Source organism: Erpetoichthys calabaricus, chromosome 17, assembly GCF_900747795.2.
Source record: "Erpetoichthys calabaricus chromosome 17, fErpCal1.3, whole genome shotgun sequence".
Classification (NCBI taxonomy): Eukaryota; Metazoa; Chordata; class Cladistia; order Polypteriformes; family Polypteridae; genus Erpetoichthys; species Erpetoichthys calabaricus.
In genome coordinates this window covers 79682006-79706574 of record NC_041410.2, presented here as the reverse complement: position 1 = coordinate 79706574, position 24569 = coordinate 79682006, and the positions used below count along the sequence as shown (strand labels likewise).

Here is a 24569-nt window from a genome sequence, read left to right as displayed (position 1 = left end):
TGTAGAATGTGAATACAGAAAAGTCAAGTGTCAATATGACCTTTATTATTTTCTTTTTTAATATACTAAGAGTTGTCCTCTAGATTGCTTATATAATGTCGATCGAAGATGTTTACCAAAAAATGCTGATAATTTCAGTAAACATATATAGCTGCAGTATTGATCCTCTGAAGGACAAATAAATAAATAAATAAACCACATGATTTGTATCCACCTTGGCTATGTTCTGTTAATTCACCCCTTAGAAACTATTTAAATTAAATGACAGTCATTAATGTTCTATGAACAAATGTTTCACACACTAGCTTGTGGCTTCTGTTTAATTTTAGCTTTAACACTTTGCAATGAAAAGCTTTTCTCACTGGGGCCCTTTTGGTTTCAAAACTGATCATCCCATTTCAAAAAAGTCAACATGAACAGATAACTGTCCTCAAACTTACTTGTCCACAGAGTCAAAGGTCTTTTTTAAGGGTGGTGGCCTCACTTTTATTTTCTTTGTAGGTAGTGGTTCTTTTCTTTCTTCTACCTGAGGAGGAAGTGACTTTGTATTTTCTGTTCCTCCCACTACTGTAGAGTTAGCTGACGAGGTGGAGGAGGAGGAGGAGCAGGAGGAGGAAGAGGAGGGGGAGGATGATGAAGAGGAAGTGGTGATGGCAGCGGTAGTATGCTGCTGACAAGCGGTTGAACTTTCTGAAACTGGGCCCCTCCTTGCACTCTGGACCTTTAAATAAGGAAGAAAGTGCTTATGTTTTTTTTTTTCTTCTTATACGTTCTGGACAATACTTGCTTCAGTGTCATGCAGTAAGACAGATACAAGTTTGAACTAGAAACATTACGATTTAAAGCTCACTGCAGTAGTAATTAGTTACATTTCTTGCCATCTGTTCTCAGCTTTTGCGAAGATGATTTGAAATTATCCACATTGGAGATTAAAATACATAAATTAAATTTACAAACACTAGAGTAGAATTGGGTAGAATATAGTACAACATATACAATATTTAAAAATTCCTCCATCTTTCTCACCTGAGCAGCACTTTCTTTGCCTCGAACGGATCCTATAGATGCTGCAGATCCTGTGCTTTGCAATGTATTTTCACCGTTTCCTCCTGAATTGAGCTGGCCTTCTGTTGTTCCTCCTCTGTCATCAGCACTGTTGCAACTCTTATTATTTGTGGTTACACTGTTCTCCCAGCTCTCCTGTAATTTTTGGGCTGATGTGGCTGGCTTATCCTCAGTTGGAGGTGTCCCAGATGATCGAACCAAATCCGATTTGCTGTCCTGAGATTCCCCAGCTGGATCAACCTGGCATGCAAGCTCAGGTTCTGTCCTTCTAGACTGAGTGTGAGGAGTTGTGGGAGAGTTCCCAGTGCTCAGTTTATCACTGTCAAACAGAAACCGAGGCGCTACTACTGTAGTAACCTCTCTCTCCCCTGATCCAGATGGCTTGTTAGGGGTACTGCTCCGGACACCTTCAAAGTTGCCCACAGGAATACTAGCCAGTGTGGCCTTCACCTTTTGTGGAGTTTTCACTGAAGATGCAGAAGGTGTGGAGGGTGCCATCCGGGAAGCTTTTGGTGCAACTGGTACACTGCCTGATTAAATGCATCAAACAGAGTCAGAATACAAAAACATTCAATACATCCATCACCTCCTTTACACCAGTGAAAGTGAAGGCACTATGACTGACCTGACATTGCTGGAACGGGAGCTAGTCCAGAGCCTGAGGAGTACTGGTAGATAGAAGACTGCTGTTGCATTGATACCACAGAGCTATTGGATGCTCCTGGAGCAGAGGTACTGTGAGCTGCAGAGGGGCTAGACACAGAGTATACTACACTTTGGGGCACTGTTGCAACTGACACAACACCTGCGGTAGCCACACCTGGAGAAGGGTAGATCGCAGTCAATAACTGGCTTGTACCCCCAGAACTGGGAGGATTTGGTGGAGGTAGTTGTGGGCAAGACTGAGATTGTCCAGGGGTTAGAAGTGAGGGCTGACCTAAAGGGACATGGAAAAACAAAATGGGAATCTTTTTTTTTTTTTTTTAAACCAATATGACATTGAAAATCTACCTTTATATTAAGCCTTTTAAAAATAAACCCCCATCTCTGTTTGCTATGTTTGAAGTAAAAATCAACAACAGAATCATTTATACATGGCAGGTTTTTTAAACTTGCACTCAAGGTAGTTAAGTGTGACTTACTCAGGGTTACACAGCAAATCAGTGGGAGCCCATGAGGTTTGAAGATCAGTGCTCCCAGCAGGCCATATTACCCATCCAAATCAAGGTAAATTCCACCTTGCTTACCCATGACCACACCACCCCCTTACCTGTTATAATAGGCTGAACCAATGTTTGTCCAGAGGGTGCAATAGCAGCAAAACCCAGAGTGCTCATAGGAGATGGAACATACGCAGGCCCTTGAGTATGTTGAGCTTGTTGGGATGAAGTGACAGTTGAAGAGACCAGAGGAACTGGTGTGGGTACACCAGGTGCAGGCTGGACATATGTAATACTGCAGAAAGATTAAGCAATTGGAAGAGATTGAAATCTACCTCCTTGGGTGTGCACAACTATAACTGTTTATTTGAAATAATATCTCTAAACATATAAAGTATAATATCCATTTATCTATAAAAACTTTTATCCTCAATAGGCCATACAGTGTGCCTCACTCCAACTAGTCCATGATTCATCACGACAAAATCTAACTGGTTTCAATTTGTCTTTAACACTAGAATTACCAGAGCCTACAAAAAAACTCGTAGATCCCTCCCACCTTAAATCGCTTGACACTTCATCAGCGTCTTTTGTCCTGTAAATGTGTCGATAAGCAGCAAACAGCCTGCTATCACATCCCCCACCGACACACAGTTTTCTCAGCTCAAATCTGTTTACCTGCGTGTCAGTAGCTTGGAGTTGTATAGAGTGTGAAGTCAAGCAAAATGAACACCCCCCCCCACCCCCCGTATTTGACGCTGCTGGTTTCACATAGACGCACTATAACAGAGGTATACTCAAACTCATGCCGAGGGTAGAATCTTGAACGCGACAGAGAATGAAACTGAATTAAAAAAAAACAAAGCAAAGCTAACCTTTACAAGTATCAAACATTTACACCGGCTGTTACAGACTGACCGAGTGCATTTGTTCAGGTATATTTGTACCTGTTGTGAAAGTGTTTCTTTGATATTTGGACTTTAGGCTTCACACATTATAAACTTCATGTCTACATTTTGTCAATTATTACTAAAACATGAAAAATGTTTCTGTTTTAACGATGTGTTTACATAGATCTTTGTAGACATGGAACACACACGAAATGCATGTGTTATGCTACCGTTAATTAACACACTTTAGATAAACAGCACAAGATTGGGCTTAAATGTCAGTCTTCAAAGCATTTACTTATGGGTTTTCTAGTCATTCCATTTTTAATTTCAATTTCAATTCTTTATTGTCATGTGTACAAGTACCATGTACAATGAAAAATAATGGACTAATGGGTAGCAGGGTTATTGTGCTGCCCCTCATTTACAAACTTTCGGGGTGGATAGAATGAGGAAAGTGAATTTCCTATTATAAAAAGTTTTGCACTGAAAAAGGGAAAGTATTATTGACGAGGAAGCTACTGGCAACTGGTTTACTTAATAACATGGATACAACACATTTTCACTTTCCACTTATTTTAAATATTATCTCAGTTAGGTTTCAAGTATGGAGTTGTAATTTCAGTTTAGCTTGTTTTTCAGTTATACTTTAGTTTTATTTTGATTAACAAACTGTTTTTTGATTTGTTTTGGTTATAATATTTGTTATCTACACTAAACCTAGTCAGAAATACAAACATGAAGATGATATACAGTTGAAAACATTAACATTTAAATAACTACTGCCAAGTATTTCTGTGATAATGTTGGGCAAAAAAAAAAGACAATAAAAAGCACAAGAAGGAATATCAAAAATGCATTTAATTAGACAGTATTCTGTCAGGATAACCATTACTTTGTTCATTAAAGAAAGAACCCATCAACCGTTAAAGGTTCTCTATTCTTTTTAATAGAAAAAAAAATTCAGAGTTCTTGCCAGATTGCTCCACTGATATGAATCAGAAGAGCTGGGCAAGTGTTTACTTGCAGCACCGATCAGGTGAGTGCACAAAGTTTGCGGACTGACTCTGTGCTTAAAATGCAAGTCTTGTAGCATGATTCACCATGCTGCAGGATAACCTTAGTTGTTATTGATTCAGCTCATCATACCCCACATTAACATGCTTGATTTCACATTCCACAAAAATTGTTTTAATGTGTTGCATTTTAAAGAGAAAGATTTCACAATCAACTTTGTGTGCAGGAGTGTTGTCAAGTTGCTGTGACTGTTATCAAACCAGCAAACTTTTCATACTCATCCTTTAGGAGAATACATAAAAAGGCAAAAATGCAGGAATTTTAAATTTTGGTATCTTTAGCCAATCCATCCATCCATTGTCTCCTGCTTATCCGAGGTCGGGCCGCGGGGGCAGCAGCTTGAGCAGAGATGCCCAGACTTCCCTCTCCCCGGCCACTTCTTCTAGCTCTTCCGGGAGAATCCCAAGGCGTTCCCAGGCCAGTCGAGAGACATAGTCCCTCCAACGTGTCCTGGGTGTTCCCCGGGGCCTCCTCCCGGTTAGACGTGCCCGGAACACCTCACCAGGGAGGCGTCCAGGAGGCATCCTGATCAGATGCCCGAGCCACCTCATCTGACTCCTCTCAATGCGGAGGAGCAGCGGCTCTACTCTGAGCCCCTCCCGGATGACTGAGCTTCTCACCCTATCTTTAAGGGAAAGCCCAGACACCCTGCGGAGGAAACTCATTTCAGCCGCTTGTATTCGCGATCTCGTTCTTTCAGTCACTACCCATAGCTCATGACCATAGGTGAGGGTAGGAACATAGATCGACTGGTAAATTGAGAGCTTCGCCTTGCGGTTCAGCCAATAACAGAATATATTTAAGAAAAATCAGATTCGGGAAAAATAGATAAAAAGTAACCATCAGGTGCAGTTATTCAGCCAGAAAATACCTGCTTCTCCTGACAAATGCTTCAGCTTAAAATGTTATTTTACCTCACATAAGATTTTGTTAAAAATGTAGTCTTTTCAAAATCAGTTATGTTTGGGCCTGGGTTAGAGTTAGAAGATGCTCTTACTTTAAAGCACACAGGCTCTGTAAAGGGGAACACATACTGTATATTTTGGAAGACTGGAGTACATTAGAACCACATTTTTCAAGTCCCTGTATCCAAATTCCTGTCTGGGCACAATCAATGTAATGTTCACACATTCTCCCAGTGTTCACAAGGGATTTCTTTAATTTTCAACCTTAGAAATTGCTATGTAATCCCAAGAATTTACTGTGATTTGTTTCTTCACCTGGCAGATTCTTGGGTTGACAGAATTTTCACATTGACTTCTCATCCCAAACATACACAAAATGTCAGAACTACACATCGTAGATTCTAATGCTTTTTGTCTGTCTTTAAAAATATACTAGCATGCAGCATGTCTGAATAAAGAAAGAGTGTTTTTTTATTTTATTTTATTTTTTTTAAATATAAATGTGATCAAATAAGACACCACATATGAGACAGCATCACTTTTGAATAGAAGAAAAAAACAGCCGAGTCAGATGTGAAAAAGCAAGGATATAAAGTAGTAATCTACTAGGTTTTCGTTGTTACAGAACACTACACTAAGCCAGGTTTCCAACAAATGTGCAGCAAAACATTCACCTCACCAACTTTGCTGCCATCAGAGGGGATTGCTCTATTTGCTGGTGGCACACAGTGTCTATGAAGGAAGCACTTGGATGTTCCTGGTGGTAAGCAGGCTTAATAATTTTTTCTTTTGCTTGCCTCCAATTTCTATATTTGACCACTTTCTAGACACTTTGGAAAAAGCTAACCTAAAAATCAAAGTTCTGCTAAAGAATAAAGAATTTAATTCATAACCACCGAAGTCTCATATGACTGGATCTCTTACAATAATATAAGAGTGCCATAAATAACAATGTGGTAATGCTCTGTGTGCTTTGCTCAATAATTTCTTAGAAAATCCCTAGGAGTTAATTATGCTAATTACTTTTACTGGGATTCTTAACCCAGCTTTGTTCACATATGCACTCAACTCAAAAAAATCCATAAGAAAGTTCTGTGACAGCTTGTTTCACTTGGATATGGTTGTACTCTAAAATTGGAAAGTGGATTCAGAGCCCTATCTTGGTAACCCAGTGGGTGGAACATGCCATCAAGTATATATCCACATATCATTCTGCCTACAAAATGCAGTACAGTACACTGTGCATTTTAACTGCATAGTATGGACTATAAAGCCCAACAAGCACTTAGCAACAAATGCTACGGCCTTGGTGAATACAGTTTATACAGTGAAGTTGTAGTTATTTGGGTAAAATAGAATTTAGTTTTGGTTAAAGTGTGCTTTTTCATAAATCCCGTTTATCTGTCTACTAACCACTATTTATCTTCTTAACCTTGACAGTACACAACCGATTACAAAAATATATAAATCAACTCAATCTAACATATTTTTCTTCTCTTTTTCACTAAAATGATGTTATCAAAATGAATTCGATAAGCTTAACTTCCAACTTTTTTCAAGAAACACTTCCTTTATAAAATATTTGTGTCTGGGGCTACTAGTTTGATAGCTTGGGAAAACTGATCATGAAAACAGGGGTGTATTTTCAAAAGACTATCTTACCGAGCAGTTGCAGAAGGCAGAAGGACTTTCTGTGGTTGTGATGAGCCAGGAGTCATCACTGCTGCAGTTGCCATAGTAACTGGAAAGTGACTTCCAGCCTGCACTGCACCCGTTGAAGAAAGCTGGGACTGGACAACAGGTACTGATGCAATATGAATTATCTAATGGTAATAACAAAGAATTTGAGTTAATAAGTCTCTCATATTCAGCTTGTCAGGAGAAAGGATAAATTGTGTATTCAAGCAGACAAAAACAAAAAATTCTGCTACCCACCTTGCTAGGCTGTACACCATTTTGGACAGGTACAGGAAGGTGAGATGGAACAACTGGCAAAGGGGGAGGCTGACCCGAATTTGCTGGCCTGACTGCTGACATAGGCACCAACATCTTGCCCTGAACAGGTCCTGCTGGAGTCAGAATGCTTGAAGGCTGCAGCACCGTGCTTGAAAGTACTGGAGACTGGGCTTGCACTGGAGACAAAGACTGAGCTGCAATTATAGAAGCAGACAAGGAAAGATAGAGTAATTGCTAAATGTAAAATGCAACTAAAAGGCAAGTCTATGCTGATATAAAAGTAAACAACTACAGAAAGTTTATCTCCTGTAGTATATGTCATTGCTCCTTACCTCTGTGCCCTGGAGAAACGACTCCAATTGTTGGGCTAGCAGCAGGTCCAGGTTGCATGATCGGTATTGCTTGCGATACTCCTGTTGCTGTAGCAATAACCTTTCCATTAGCTGCTCCAGTACCAGGCGGTGGTGCTGGCAATGTGAACTGTATGCTGGCTGGTTGCTGAGCAACAGGAGGGTGATGATTGTGTGAAGTGGGCAGTAGAGTAGTTTGACCTCCAGGACCAATTTTATTACTGCCAGAGGATGCAGCATTGTTCAGTGATTGAGGAGAAAGGGTTGGTAAGATGTACTGTACTTGTGTTATCCCTTTTGGCCCACAAGCAGGGGATGCAGCAGTGGACAGGAACTGTGCTGGAGACTGAAGGATACCCAGAGGAAGTGGACCATTATTACTGGTTCCTGGAGTGGCACCAGGCTGTTGTGCTAAAAGCTGAACTGCAGCAGGCTGCCTAGTGGAATTTATGGTCTGTCCTGAATTACCAAAAGAGTGCGGTCCACCAACAACCAAGTTGGTCACAGCTGCTACATTGAGGGTACTGGTACCAGCAGATGTGCTAGGTGAAAAGTGTTGCTTAGCCACACCCCCAATGCTTGCTCCTTGTCCAATAAGAATCTGTGGTTGCTGCTGCTGTTTCTCAGTGTAAATCACCCCTACCTGGGGTAGAGGAGAACCTGAAATTCGGCCCGCACCAACTGTAATTGCATTATTTGTTGTGCTCAATGGTGGTGTCATGACAGCTCTGTTCTGTATACCATGCAGGTGTTCCAGTGAAGAAACAGCACTTTGTGTGACCCCTAAAGTGGATGCTGAATCCCTCCCGACTGTTGTAGCAGCAGACTGTGGAGGCTTACTAGCAATAGGTACAGGCGTACTGCTCACAGGCTTTACCACACTGGTCACAACAGTGGAAGCCATTCTTGTTGCCCCCATAATTGGTGCCAAGCTAGTACCAAGAACACCTGTGCTGCTTGCAGCAACTGAGGCCTTTGTGGAGAAAATACATGAGGTGTTAGTCACAGGTGAAGAATGGGGGAAGACTAACGTGGGCAGAATGCTGACAGTACTTGCAATTACTGACTGGTTTACATTAGGAGGCACTGAAGCGTTTGTCCCATATGCAAGTGAATCAGAAATCCCTGCTGTGGAGTCCTTCAATTGAACTGCCATTCCACTATTCTCAACACGCTTCCTCTTTCTTTCAAAAACCTGCATTGTGCTCTCACTGCTACTAATGTCTCCAGTTGCTGGGAAATGCTTGCCAACTCCAGTGTTAGCTCCACCTGAGACACTGTATACATTGCTTGGCTGGTACAAGGTCAAGGAAACACTGCGTTGCTGACCAGACTGTGAACTGACTAAGTTAGCCATTCCAAGCTGCTGCTGGAGCACTGCTGAAGAACTTGGGTGCTCCTGGTTTAGGCTCTGTTTTTCTTCAACAGTAATTTTATCAGATTTTAAATCACTTCCAGTACGACAATGTGCAAAAATGGAGGATGAAGACGAAGGTACAACAGCAGAGGAAGAGCGAATTACTGGTGCAAAGGCTCTCTGTAAGAAATGGGGGGGGGGGGGGTTTGGGGGAGAGAGAATGAGCACGTAATTATTTAATAACAGATGGGAAAAAAAGAAAACCAACCTCCAGAGATCTTGTAAGAATGCAACTACCTTGCTTTCAGGCTCCTCCCCAGAGGCCCCCTCACTATCACTTTCTGTTACTCTTTCTTTACATTTCAGATCAATGGTCCCAGGGGGAAAGGAATCATCTGGGGAAATACAAAAAGGGAAGATGTGTAATTAAAGACTGCAATGAGGACTAGTGTTTTCTCCTTTCTAAGTACTGCTTGTCACCTATGACATCGTCATCTCCTTCTTCCTCACAGATGACCATTCGCTCCTCATCACTTGTCATGTCTTCACTGGCTGCACGTTGTGAACGGGAATAGGACCTCCTAGGATTCGAGAATCTTACACTAGAGGTCCCAGAAAACTGAGAGGCAGTGCTGCCACACATCTACAAGAAAGCAGAAAAAATATGTAGGATACGAAGGATAAATCATAATTAACAACAATACATCTGTATTATAAATTTAATGAAATACCAAATATACCTGTGCCAACTCAACTAAGGTCTGTGTGTTGTTCCTGTCAGCTCTCTCCAAACTGTGCACCCCACTGTGAGAGAAAGCTCTGGGTCGTGTCAACTGTGCCTGGGTTCCATCCCCTCCAAGTCGCTCGTTTACTGATGCAACCCCAGGACATCCCCTTTGCTCTGTCCCTGAGGTTGCACCATGGGATGACATCAGAACCTCTGTATAATTATAAAAAATAAAATGTTACATGTTTCAAAACAGCACGATGCACTCTAATATCACCAGTAATTTCTGAAACTTGCCTCCAACGGTTCCAGTCTCAGATACACTTCTCTCTCTAATGTCCTTTGATACTCCTCCAGGTCCCACAAGTGCCGTCTTCACATCAGAGCTGGACTTCTTTCTGTCTTTGTTGCACCATTTCCAGTCTGGGTGTGCCTTAAAATGGGCCTCTTTAACCTGGTATGCAACAAATATGCATATAAAAAAAAAAAAATTACCAAAAGGGTCTTCCTAAGGTTTTTTTCTAATTTGAATTTACAATGTCTGACCTAATAAATTTGCAGGAACAATGAAAAAAGCACAAAAAGCTGGGATGTCTTTCTAACCATTCTGAAAAAAAAAGAGTGCTAAAAAGGCTAAATCAATACAAATCCAATTTTTAACATAATTACACAGGTTTCACTAACCCTTAAACAGTGAATTAACTGTAAACTAAAACTGCTTCTCATATATAAGAAACAAATGCTGAAAAAAAATTTTTTTTTCTTCAAATATTTCAATGTGTTAAATGATTTAATTGTTTAGACACAGCTTAAGTGGCATTCTCATAAAGGAAAAGCAACTTTCTAGATTATATTTATTTACACAGTAATGACAACATTATTCAATTGAAATTTCAAGGTGTGGGTGTATATGCCAATAACAGTATTGCCTATTCCATGCATTCTCTGATTTGCTAACTTGAACAAAAAAAATAATAATAAAAAAAAAAATCTAACTTGGATCTGGAGAGTGCAATAATGTTGTGCCTTATACTAACTTGGCCTAATTTTATGATTCGACTTTTGGTTAGTACAGCAGTTCAGTAGGAATCTTAATAAAACAAATTATTACTTGTGATTCAATACAAAGCAGTTAGCCCTCACAAATTAAGAGGTACCACCTTGTTCCTCAGACTCCAACATCTTTCAAGTTGTTTACACGCAATACTAATGAACATTACTACATTGTTTTAAAAATTGTTGGTATTATATTGCTTGGAATATTAACACCAGAAAGCATGCAAAGAGGGATGAATGCATTATAAATGGGTTATATAGACTATTCAGGTAGCTCTTAAACCCATGAGTAATCCATTGGGGTTTCTTCCACTGAAGTAAAACAGTTATTTATGAATTCTACGCTTTTTAGGTAGCTTTAAGAAAAAAAAAAATTTGCTTATATTAAAAAACTGTTCTAGTTTAAATTCTAGACTAAAATTCTTGCACCCAATACCTAACTTAAGATGGAGCCCTGTTCTAATTATGAAACATCCTTATCTTAAGGTAAAAAACTTTCAAACACTCAAAATGTTTTGCAATAACCGTTCTAAAATTGTTGGCTTATTAAAAACATTACAACAAGCAGTATAATATAAAAAACAGCTAAATGTTTATCATTGACAAGTATAAGAATAAATTACAGTAAGAGTGGAAGTTCAAAAATGAGCACCCAACTCCAGAATTGCTGAGTTTTTAAGTGTTAAATTTTTTTACCAATGTATGTTAAAATCAAAACAAGAAAACCTATGTAAATATTCAAATGTGAAGTAAAGGTTACCATTATTAGCAACTGACCATTGTTTACTTAAAAGATAGTTTATAAAATGTCTTTCTATAAGTGAAATTAAGTACTTGTTAAAGATGTCAAATTAGAATTACAGTTAAGTGCAAAACTCGAGACAAGAGTAACTGTATTGCAACAGAAAATGTTAATTTTTAAAATTTACAACTAAAGTTCTAAAATAAAACATCATTGACAGTCATATAGGACAAATCTGGAATACACATTTGGGCTTAAATAACCATGTGTTAGTAGTATAAGATGGTTCAGACAATGAATACTTAACAATAGAAAACATAGGAAGTGATCATTTTGCATGCAAATCACAAGGAATGACTGCATAAGTGCAACATTGTTTTACTACTTTAAGCCAACAGATGTCAGCATAGGGCTAGTAGTGACATAGCTGCTGTAAATAATCTCTCCTTATGGTTTACATTTCAAGAAAGGGAGACAATACAGCAAATAAAAAAAATAAAAAAACCCTTGTTCCAAGTATCCAAAAAGATCCAATCTGTCCTAGACTGACAGCACACTACCACTCAAATGAGCCAAAATGACATCTAACATGCAACACAAATGCTGATTTGATACACATATACAATACAAATACAATTACTAAACCACACAAGTATCTAATCTGAATCGACTACCAGGTGTATGTGGTATGCCACGCACAAAACAAAACCTAAAAACATGACTTGTTAGGGACAGGAGGCTAATTATCAATAGTATTACTGTGTATGATCTATCCAGATACAAGCATAATAGTTATAAACATATTTCGGGATAAATAATAGTCTTCATTACTTTTGCTAATCTGGAGACAAGCTTGTTTATTAACTGAGCTTCACATCCATCATAATCAAACCCAAATATCACATTTAACATACAAAATGTAATAAAACTGAAGAAAATTTTAAAAGAAGAATTAGGCAGGTATTCTATTGATAACTACAACCATCCAATTCACGACTCAAATAATGAAAACTGAAATAAGACAGGCATCAAAATTTTTTACAAATAGTAAAAGTCAACATCTACATGCAGGTTTAGCAGATTTGATGACTAGTTTTGTTTTTAAACCAATACACTAAGAATGGACAATCTGAGATAAAATTTTAAACTGGATTATTAGACTACCAGTCTGGTTACTGTATTTACAAAACTTAAAAACATATTTCCTTACCCAAAGAGATTCCTGCATGATGTTGCTTTTAATGGCATTTCCATGCAGGATTTGGCCAAACTGTGCAAAAAATAATTCTATGCATTTGATCACTTCAGTCAAAAAGACAGAACTAATATTACTTAATGGTTTGTTCGGGAGGGTCACAATGGAAAATGCCACTTCTCAAGAAAGGTCACATTAAGGCTCGTTTGAGCTTTACCAGAATGCACCTTTAAGATTCTGATGCCAAGTGGAAAAAGGTCTTATGATCAGATGAGACCAGAATCAAACTATTTGGCCTCAAAACCAAACGGTACAACTGGCGGAAATCCAATGCAGCTCACCATCCACAACACACCATACCTACAGTAAAGCATGGAGGTGGCAGCATCCTGTTGTGGGGGTGTTTCTCTGCCACAGGTCTTGGCGCTCTCGTTAGGGTAGAAGGAAAAATGGATGGGGCAAATACAGTCAAATTCTTGAGGAAAACCTGCTACCCTCTGCCAGAAAGTTGAAGATGGGCAGAATGTTCACCTTTCAACATGACAACGACCTGAAGCACACAGCAAAATTGACCACACAGTGGCTGAAGGAGAAAAATGTGAATGTCTTTGTGTGGGCCAACCAGAGCCCAGACCTAAATCCCATCCAATTTGACCAAACTTGAACAGTTCTGTAAAGAAGAGTGGGCAAATATTGCTCAATCTAGAAATGGTTTACTTCTCTATCAGCTTTACAACAGACTCAAGGCTGTCATTAAAGCAAAAGGTGGTTCAACAAACTATTGACATTGGGGGGTGACCCTTTATTAATATCAGTATGTCTTGTTTTTGGTTTTTTATCATTTTTCTGAACTGTAGCTATGATATCTGTCACTTGGATATTATAGGTTGCATTGAGTAAGTAAAGCTGGGAAGAAATTTTTTGTGTGTGTTTTCATTTAACGTTGTAAAGTAAAAAAAATGGGAATATTTCGAAGGGGGTTTTGCTTTTCTATACCCACTGTAGGTAGTAAGTAACAAAGGAGTCCAACCAGTGATAGCAGCATGAACATAACACATTATAGCTGGCTTTAATAAAAGGTGTGCTCTTAAAAATATTACTACAAATAAATTTAGGCTAATGTATTTTGGAAACAGAGTGCACAAAAATCACCCAATAATTCATCAATCCATCCATCCATCTTCAAACATCTTTACTTAAATCTGGTTTCTAAGGATTCAGAGCATAAACAGATATATTTTTACACTTTTCACTTACTGTATATGTAAGCACATAACATGCATGTTCATTCTTCACTATACCACTCATGTATGAGCCTACCTGAAAAGCTAGGTCATGGTACTTTTGCTTCTCCTTCTGCCCCAGTGCATACCACCACTCTCCAAGGATCTTGCTAACAGTACGATTGTCTTGATTTGGGTGTCTCTGATGGACCAAAGCCCGATGCCTCTTACTGAAGATCATGAAAGCATTCATAGGACGACGAATGTGATCCTTCTCCCTCTACAGTCAGATAAACAGGCTCTCATTCAGATATCAGTTTGAATAGGATACTCTTACATAAAACCAAATCACATTTCTAAATTATCATTATCTATGTACCTTTCCTGGACTTCGGCCCTCTTTGTCACATCCTAGATCTCGATCCTTTGGCAAAGCACTAAGTGACTGGGTTCGCCTTTTTACTGGAGAAACAGATATTGGTGCTTCAGACATCAATGCTGGGTAAAACCTGAATAAAAAAGAAAAACACTGAATAAACTAACCCAGTTCAGGGTCACGGGGCATTCATATTTAAACTGATAAATGAAGATGTGTAACTCAGATTACCCTTCCTGTGCAAAACCACTGCATGCTAAAAACCACAAAACTATCATCATTGCTTGCTCTTCAGTAATTATTGGATACTTACGGGTCATCAACATCACTTTCAGTCTCACTGTCTGCACCACCTACGACTCCCTCTCTTCCCAAAGGTGCCTGATCTTCGGCTGGTATAGCTGCCCCTGCATGAGGGACTTCAGTCTGGCTGGGGCTGGGTGCTGTGGGTTTCTCAGGGTCACCTCCTGAGCTACTGTTTCCGGAGTCTGGAACTGGGACAACACAGGAAAGCGAAGGATCTAGGAAACAACATAAAACTTCACAATGTATTCCACAGTATATTATATAACCACACATAAATAACCAGACAAATTTTGGAGTCTTAATATTTTGCAGAATCAAAGAAGTTTCTATAAAAAGATACATCAACAGAGATCTTGATATTCACACTGGGCATTTTAACTAACCTTTATTTTGATTTGGTATGGGAGGATGATCAACAGCCTGCTGACTCTCAGATGAAGGAACAGAAGACTCTGACTGACTGGGAGCAAGGAATGGGACCAGAGAATGCCAGGGAAACACAGGCACAGACCTGGGCTCCACATTTGTCCAAACTAAAGGGGGGGGGGGGAGAGACAAAACACCAACACATGAGAAAGCAAAACATGGTATTACTTATATCTGCATTTCACACCCCAAAAGCAAACAGAACTCAATATCCTCAGTGAGCATATGAGACTATGCTATGCCTTTAAAGTTACAAACCATGGTTAATATTTTAAATGAAATGTGGTTAAACTGGAGATAATTCATTAAATAAAGATTCCACTGATATACTTGAGGAATAGAGGGGGTGGAGAGAGAGAGAGAGAGAGAATACTTTAACTATGTAGTAGTGTTCCCCTACCACTTAAATTAGTCGGCCATTGTCTCCACCGCAAACCTCACCGCCACAACATGCGAATAGCAGACTCCAGGGTGGGTTTAATGGCACTGTGGCATCCAATCTTAAAGTAAAATTAATTCATTTATCTAGCCAAAGTAAATTAAAAAATGCACACTGCAACCAAGTGAACCTGATTTACTTTAATGTAGTGTTCCTCTTCACATGAAGCCCTCTTTGTCAAATGGCTGTAAAAGTAACATTCATCTACTGCTACATAGGCAACATAATGTAAACCTTAGAATCAGTGTGAAAACTCAGAAGGAATCTTTAATTAGTTATGCACTGCGATTCACTTGTGATGACAGCTCTAGACGCTGATCTGTGGTGAAATTTTAGAAACTGCAGTCCTTAAATGTTACTTGCCTTCTATGTAAAACTCATTGTGAATTGTTTTGAGAAATAAATCTGACACTGCCTTCACGGAACAACAAGTTACCCCCTTTCCCTCAAAGCAAATGCCTTCCTGTAACTCATGGTCTTTCAATAATCTAACCTGTCATGCAAACCAAACAACTCCTACTTGTTATAACATGTTAGAAAATGTGATTCAATTAAAAACGTGTATGCCTTTCTAGTGGGCACGCCAGTTATGAATACAATTTTGTTTAAAATTACCATCTATGCCTGTTTTATGGGTATGCTTTAATTGTAATTCAATTTAAAACTTGTACCACATGTATATGTATTTATTTTTCCTGTACAAAGATCTTGTTTGATAATTTAATCATTATTTTCTAATTAGTACAACAATTAGTATTTTTTTATTAGTACAGGGGAAACACTGCATAGTACATTCACACAGTCAAAGTGTGCACTTATATTTGGTGCTGACCTCATTTCCAAACATCATTCAACCACTTACCCTTTTCATATGTAGGATCATAGAGAAAGAACCCTACCTAAGTGACAACAAGCAAAAGAAAGTGTGGTCTAACAGCTGTGACACAAAAGGATAGAAGACTGCTGTTCAAATCCTTCCCAGTGCCTTAATGATTGAGCCTGAGCTGGTCTCTTCAACTGCCAATTCACATATAGGAGAAAGCAACTGTTTTGTATTACTTTTAAAATACCTAACAAATGTATTCACTACATAAAAGATATTATGTAGTCTGTGTATTAAATCAATCTTGAACTTGATTTTAGTCTACTGCATAATACCCTGAGTATCATTCAGCCAGTTTGGTGCTACAAATGAATTAGATAGCATGTTTTTGAATAGAAACAAATTTGAATAAAAAGACAGCAAATAAACTACACACTGAATACACCCTAGAGGACTTATATTAGAGGTGAACTTGAAAGAGGTATTCCATAGTCCTAACTTTGCAGCCAACCAAAGATTAGCTCCTGGGTACTAAAATATCTTAATTCTAAAATTTCTGGTTTATAGTGTATACTACTCATTTCAGAATTAAGTCAACATGGATGCAGAAAATGGCAAAATTAAGTATTGTGCCACCATTGAATTTCTAACACTAGAAAACAATATGAAGTTATAGATTTATTGTCACCCAGTCATCATGTAAAAGGACAAGTTCCCAGCATATACCAATCACAAGAGAGGGGCTGCAAAATTACATTGTGCTAGAATGTCTCTTGAAGATGATCTGTGGTCTGGTCGGCCTTCAACAGTAATTTCAGGAGACCAAAACAAAAAAAGGGCTGACCCTTCTGCTTTACAACAATGCCTTAACTTAAGGAAAGTCATTTCAACTTTTAATACCTTCCTTTGACTAGTTACAATTATATTGTGACAAATCAAGATTATTTTATAGATATCTACAAATTAATTTTGACAAATGAGAATTCAATTCTCAGATATTTGCTATATTTTGTACTAGTCAAAAGGAGTTGAAGAGATCTAGGATTCAAGCCAATTTTCAAAATGGAAATTAGAGATATGTAAAATTGAAAACTCCATAGATAAAACAGAAGTCCCTCTCAGTTGTATATACTGTGAAGCATTTTACAAATATCTCTAATTTAATTATGACTTCTCCAAGGAAAGCATACCATTTAAACAGCTTGTTATATGCCAGGGGTGGCCAACTCCAATCTTGGAAAGCTGCAGTGGCTGCAGGTTTTTGTTCCAACTCAGTTGCTTATATAGAAGCCAATCCTCACCAATAACAGATCTCATTTAATTTCTTGTTAGTGTTTTAACTCTACCATGTCAGTTTATTCTTAAATCAGTTTTCATTTCTAATGATGTATGTGTCATCCAAGTATTTTGAAGCCTAAAATGGATGGTAATTTTCAGTTCTTCACTTTCTCTTCTGTTTCCTTCCAAGTACTTAATTTAAATCAAACAGTGAATGATGAATACACACGGGTGGAAATGGAGATAAGCTAGATGGAGAACTGCTGCTAAAACAATAAAATACAACTTATTGAAAATTAGAATAAGCAATTCAGGGTTCAAAATCTTAACAAGTGAGACCACTAAAATGAAGCAGAAAAATGTCAGTTGAGCAATAAGTGCTTCATCAGCAATGAGTGATTTCTTATGAAGCAATTGGGTTGGAACAGAAACCTGAAGCAACTGTGACCCTCCAGGACTGACATTGGGCTGAGCAGAAGCTTAAATAGTAAATAAAAGAAATTAAGTTAATTAGTAGCAAAAACTAGTCATTAATTAAAAAATTGAATTAAAACCTGTAGCCATTGTGCCTCTCCAGGATCAGAGTTGGCCACCCCATTATATGGCATTGATCTCCTCATTGAAATCTATAGTATTTAATTAGAGATATCTGTATTTCCATTTTGAAGAATTAAAATGACACCTTCATTTACATTATAACTTAATTACTTTTGCAATTTAATCATATAAATTACATTTTACATTCCTTTAATCCAAACACATTAAAAGATACCTTTTGGCTACTTTAGATTAAATTTAAAGGATAACTGCAGATATTGAAAATAGGAATTTGCATGAATATAAAAAGTAGTATCTTTTTCTGATTCCTATACTGTTTGATATATGCATGCAACTTTAAAAATTTTGAACTAATTCAAGAAATGGGTCCAGATTTTACTAAAGTGATGCTTAGTTCATTTACACTCTGCAACAGTGCAAGTTTCACTTCAAAATAGAATTTTTGTTCATCATGATGTTTTGTGTTACAAAAAGGACTAGTACAGATTTGCCACAACTAGTACATTTTTCATCCTACTAGTTCTTCAAGCTACCAAATATTGTGTTAAATTCAGAACCCGAAACAAGCTTAATATAAAATAAAAAAAATAAAAATAAAACTAGCTTACTGTATGAAAATGTATAAGAGTGCAAAGTCAGTTATTTCACAGACAACTTTGTGACACTGCATCTGCTGATGTTCATATCTGCATTTCACAGATTAATGTGTAATAAAACTACAAACTAGGCAGCAACGAATATCTTAATTACTGATTCATTTTTTTTTTCTTGTATCATGCACATGCTACAACATTGTACTAGAATGTTAATAAATAGATTAAAAAATAGTTTAAAGCCCAAAGAAAGTCCCCAAAGAAAGTTCAAACAGACTACATATTAAGAAAGTTGAAATGCCAAACTATTTCTAAAAAATGTAGCATTGAACAAGGAAGAGCACTGTGGCGAAGTAGCAAGATCCAGACAACATCTCTGTAAAGTTTGCAAGTTCTCTCCATGTCAATATAGGTTTTCCTCCCACACCCCAAAGATGTGAGGGTTAGCTTAACTGGCAGGCTCTGAAATGGCCCACTGTCACACTCTTATTCACTATGCCCCAGTGTGTGCTACATAATACTGGTGGCTCAGTCCATAGTTGCTTCCCACCTTGCACTTATTTACTCCAGTCCTGAGAAACCTTTACTGGAAGTTACAAATAAACAGATGGGCAATTAGCAGGGGAAAAAAAAAACACACACACCTTTTCTACTAGAACATCCTCAAACCCCCTTCATCTAATTCTGAATCATGGAGAGGTGGAATTAATTTTCAAATACTATTAGGTAAACATGTTATAATTACAAAAAAAAAAACCTTAATGCCCTTATTTAGATAACATTATTAAAGAAAAAATAATATTGTAATCAAAATTAGTACATGTATTAAGATCTACCCAACATATGCACACCCACAACAGATAAAATTGAGTTCAGTTCGGGTTTTTTTTTTTGTATAGTACAGTAAAATTCCTAATTGCAGGTCTTCCAAAAACATTATTAATACAAAACCAATAACTAACAAAAAAAACAGTAAATCCATTATTGGTACATGCAACACATATGTACAAGCAAAATACACTTTACAGTTCACTTTTTCAGGATGCTGGAAGAAAACAATACCAAGAAAAGCCACACAAACATGGGCAAACTCCACAGAACCAGTTGTGTGACAACCCCAACCACTGTGCCATATCACAATGCCACGCAGATGTTCAAATTATTACTTTAAAAAATGGCAATGCTCAACTAATATTTAACTAACCCTTGCAAATGTTTTTCATACTCCTAACAGATCTTAGTCTTGAAATATGAATAAACAAGCTAAAAAATGTCACCAACACTGAGTTGAAAACACGCTTCCATTCATCCATTTTCCAACCTGCTTAATCCAGCCAGTTCAGGTTTGTCATCGCCAGAGCCTATTCCATCAGAATCTGATACAAGGCAGGATGTCACTTTGGGTTAAGTGCCAGTTCACTGCAGGCTCTTGCACACAGAAACACTTCTCTCACATTAAGAACCTTACTGTAAAAATCATTATGACTGCTGATAAAAACAAATGTTAATAGTAGCAGTTAAAAGGATGTCATATTTGTTGATACACGTACTTGCTTATTTGAGAAATATTCTAGATGTACGGTTTTTTGGCTGAAGTTTCAAATAAAAAAACTAAGAAAAAATTAAAACCACTAATACCACATTCTAACAAAACCATCCTCCTTTTCAATAAACACTAGAGTTACTAGTTAGTTAATGGAGGAAGCATATAACTTTAAAACTAAGCAATAACAAAGACACACAACTACCCTGATGGTTATATTCTGCTCAATATAAGTATCAGACTATACCTACTAGAATCATAATGTACAATGTACTGCACAACTCTAGATAAATGGTAGAAGAAACCTGCACTGCTAAGTTTTACAGCAGTTTCACAAGGGGAAAAACTGTTCAGTTAGGGGTTGTTTAGGCAGAAATAAAAGTCAGATCTACTTGGTTTCATATTACTGTGGAAAATTTCTGTATGTCAGTTTAACCCTTCTATCCAAAATCTGTACCTCTGTTCAAAATTGTAGAACATTCTCAAACACACATAATCCAACTCATGTTTATAACTAACCAACCTGAAATTGTCATTTAAATAGCATGTGTCTTTAACGACATAAGAGGAAAACTAGACTACCTACAGAACAAAAAAAACTAATGCTAAGATGGGGAGAACAAGCAAACTCCACCTGGACAATAACCAACAATGGGATCTGAACTCCAGATGTTGGATGCTTGAGGTAGCAGAGCTAACTAACTACTATATCATTCTTGCTCTACTTATCATCCCTTGAAGATTACACACACAACTTAAAATAATATTAATTTTAATTTCTGGCTCCATCTCAAAAACACCTTTCCAAATAGGTTTGACTGTGGAAGCTTTTGTCAGTTCTTCAAATACAAATAAGCCATCTGTTCCTGTACATTTTAAAACTAGCTATCCAGCGCAGAGTTTCAAGTATTACCATGCTCTCATTTTTCTAGTTTTAAAGCATTATACCAGTTCTCAAGATACAGTATATTCTTTTCCATACTTCTTGTAGCAGTGAAAAATACAGTATAGTTTCTGCTTATGGTACAAATTTAATTGAACTCTGGCTGCGAGTTAGTACTTTTACTGTAGTAGTTTAATTGCTGTGGTGGAGCATAGTGAATTATGCTACATAAAATAAACACTGGTGATTAATAAAAATGTGGTATCAAATTGTATTCCGTACAAAAACATGCATCTTTGTTAGACCTTTTTAATATGTGAAAACATCCTTAATCATCTTACTTAATACAGCTATATACTTCGTTCTGTAGAAGAAAAGGAGAATAATGGTAAGTTTAGGATAAATCACAGGTTCACACTTTCGTGAACCCTCCACAACTCAATGAGCAGTAGTTAAAGTAACATTTGTGGGTTTAGCCCAAAAGCACTAGCTGTATCCTATACTGAATTCAACAATTATTAGCGACAACAATAAATTAGTAGCTCAGGCAGGCCTTTAGGTTACAATCCTGTACATTATCTGAACTGACTCTTAACACATCTGGAGTACTTTAGGCTGCTCAACTGTTTGCCTGATAAACATACAGACAAAAAACCAGGGCCAATCACTCAGCTTTGATTTGGGAGTAAAATCTGAAGTAATTAGGGGCAAAGGGGTGCAAGCAGTAATAATCCGAGGAAAACTACTAATTCACACTATTTGAAATAAACAACAGGAAGTTGAATAATGAAAACATGAATGGGTTCAATAATGGACACCCTCTTAAGGAGAAAACGGGTTCAATGGGAGAATACTGGATATTCACGCACCCACTTCTATTCTGTTTCATACTGGAGAGAGCAAAGGATACATGGTGTTAATCTGGAATCAGTAATCATCAGGTGTACCAGCAGAAGCATCCTAACTGTCAGAACTCTTGTAGGGAAAATATTGATGAACACATTAACTATCAGATTGCTTTTCTAAATAAGGGTGTAGATGATCCAGAGTTCTATACCCCCACCCCCTTGAACAGTGGTTGATATGACTCCTAACAAGTAACTAACATACTAACCAAACATGCTGATTCCCTGGCGGAGGAATGGAGGGGCCTCAGAAGAATACATCCTGGTGTCCGCGCCTCACCAGTTGCTGTGGATCAGTCTCTGAGAAAGACAGCGCCCCGCAGGATACAAGCGTCCATTCAAATAGGAGATTCGAAACAAAAGGCGTGATTATTGTTTTTCCTTTTTTCCCCCCTTTAATTTGGCTCGTTACACGAAGGCCTATGGTCCGCCGCTAAGCATGGATAGCCGCTCCGAAATGCAAATTCGAGTAGGACTGAGTTGATTTCTTTAACCTTCATTTTCTTTCGATCAAACGCGATGTTACGTGTATTGTCACCACGTAACCTTTTGCCGTCTCTTGTATCAGACATTAAACAATGCCGTTTAGCTCGCCTGGCTTTAAAGATTATAATAACCGGTGTCCTCCTCGACCAATTCATTTGTTACGTTGTTTTAACCCCTTCTGCTCAATAGGCCGTGATATCATCCCCGGCCTCGCGTAGTGCCCTGGACACCGTCAAGAAGCGGAGCCCGGCTACTACAGGAATGGAGTCCCTTTTACTGAATGGATCTCTCTCACATAACGCTGGGTTTATGCAAAAAAAATTAACAATAAGGAAGAAGCGCCTAAGCAGTCGTGAGACGCCTTGCCCTTTACTTTTGGATGCAACCTATGTAAGTAACAGGGTGCCATGAAGTCCTGTCAGAATCTTTCCTGCTGCGTTATAGACAACTGGTGTGAGATGGACAGTTAAAGTTGCATCTAAATGATGTCATAAAAGCAACTGATGTTGACCAGTCGTGCCAGGTCCACCGTAATCCAAAAATCAAATTAGACCAGGTAACGGGGCCCCGATGATTTTGTCCCCCCCGGCACACCCTTGAATGTGCAGTCAAGCTAGAAGAAAGACCTGGGCCTCTCAATTCCCATCTTACGTGCAAGGATAACAAGCTGTTCCTTCGTGTGGGTGAGCAGGGTGCCAGGCATAACTGTCACAAGGGGGGGGGGGGATGTCAAGCAGTATGTCAATGCCAGCCACCCTCGCCTGACTCCGACGTATGCATTTGTCCCCAACTGCTCTTTCCCTTGTCAACACGCCTCCTTGGTTGTCACCCACTCTTAACGTCCACAGTTCTTTTGAAGGCTGACTGGCAGATTACGAAAATGTTTGTTTTTTTTTTTCTTTCCTAGGAGTTTGTCAGTTCTCTGCTGGACTCGTGGCTGGTGTCAGGAAGTCAGCACAAGTGACCACAAATGAACTCTGCTCGCAGCTGACAGCTTTTTACTAGCGGCACCTTGCTTGGCTGTCTGTTCCTCCCGACCTCATCCAAAATAAGTTACATGAATATGCAAACCAAATCTTCAGATTCTGAACAAATCTGCGAAGCCTTCATGGAAACGCTAGGCAGGTGGGGGGGGGGGGGGGGGGAGGCAAAACAAGGCAGTGGCGCTTGGCATTCCAACTCGGCACAGTCTGGTCTAATGCCAACAGGAGGATGCTCCGACGGCACGATTCAATCAGGTTTACGGTATCAAAGTGATGGCCGCCCGCTGCTCTTCTGGCGAGCTTCTCCACAGACCGGCTTGGCTCTTCCTCTTCACCGCCCAAGCTTCTCCTCGGGTCAGGGACGGACTTTAAAAAAAAAAAAACGCAGGTTTTGGAAAAAGCAAGGATCCTCGTCAGTATTTCCGCTTTTTTGTCTTCAGTCTCTGTCTTGTATTTAAAGATGAAAACGCGCTGGCGATCATCTGTAAGTGTGGAGTTTGTTTTGCATTCAGCACAGAAGCTTTTATTTCCTTTACGTTTCTTCGATTATCAGGAAGGTGTCTGTCTATTCTTCTCCATCAGTTTGGGGCGTCGTAGTAGTACAAATAATAATCTAAATAAGAACCCAGAATTCTGAAGAGCCGTAGCCTTTTAATCTGGGCAGGGTTCCTTATTTGCACTGTGGTCTTTTAAGCAGTTCCCAGCTTGCAACGGCGGGAGAGGCGTCTTGTTTGTATTAAGCAGTTCGTTGTAACGTCGTGCGTATCAGAGCCATTCACTACTCACCACCACCCCCCCTTCTTTCTTGCTCTCTCATATTCCCCTCCTCCCCCAGCCCTGCAGTAGACTCCCAGGCTCTCAACAACACCAGGCTGGGCCGACGCCACGGCCAGCCCTCTGCTCCAGTCCTCTCATGCCATTGGCTGAATGGAAGCACTATTACAACAGCCTCAACGGCCCTTCTTCACGTTTATTGGCTCCTGATAGCAATGGAATGTCAGTCATATGCAAAACGCTCGCAAAATTGTTCTCAGGCTTTCCATTGGACCCATGGGGGCTTTTATGCAAATATAATTCTCCCGCCTACAGGGGTGTTACCCACTCATTGGTTGGAAGGATCAAGACACCCATTGTGACGTTTTATTTGTGGAAAAGTGATTGGCCGGAACCTAACAACACGATTCGGATTGCAGTCATTAAATTAGCATATTTCAGGACCCCGCCTTATCTTTCCCCAGCCAGCCACAAAACACTAACCTGATTTGAG

General features: G+C 38.8%; 1 protein-coding gene across 1 annotated transcript in view; it reads right to left on the bottom strand.

Moving 5' to 3' along the window:
- The window catches only part of cicb (capicua transcriptional repressor b), an 81007-nt gene that overhangs the window by 3443 nt on the left and 52995 nt on the right, over window positions 1–24569 (bottom strand). Inside the window, exons 4-18 of the mRNA XM_051920943.1 lie at window positions 14769–14918; window positions 14393–14600; window positions 14083–14212; window positions 13801–13983; window positions 9785–9941; window positions 9501–9667; window positions 9241–9403; window positions 9058–9155; window positions 7386–8940; window positions 7033–7247; window positions 6760–6920; window positions 2336–2520; window positions 1691–2002; window positions 1027–1595; window positions 441–721 (exon numbers count right to left, since the gene is read on the bottom strand). Coding sequence (XP_051776903.1) covers window positions 441–721; window positions 1027–1595; window positions 1691–2002; window positions 2336–2520; window positions 6760–6920; window positions 7033–7247; window positions 7386–8940; window positions 9058–9155; window positions 9241–9403; window positions 9501–9667; window positions 9785–9941; window positions 13801–13983; window positions 14083–14212; window positions 14393–14600; window positions 14769–14918 — 4534 coding nt within the window. The remainder of the gene's footprint in view (window positions 1–440; window positions 722–1026; window positions 1596–1690; window positions 2003–2335; window positions 2521–6759; window positions 6921–7032; window positions 7248–7385; window positions 8941–9057; window positions 9156–9240; window positions 9404–9500; window positions 9668–9784; window positions 9942–13800; window positions 13984–14082; window positions 14213–14392; window positions 14601–14768; window positions 14919–24569) is intronic.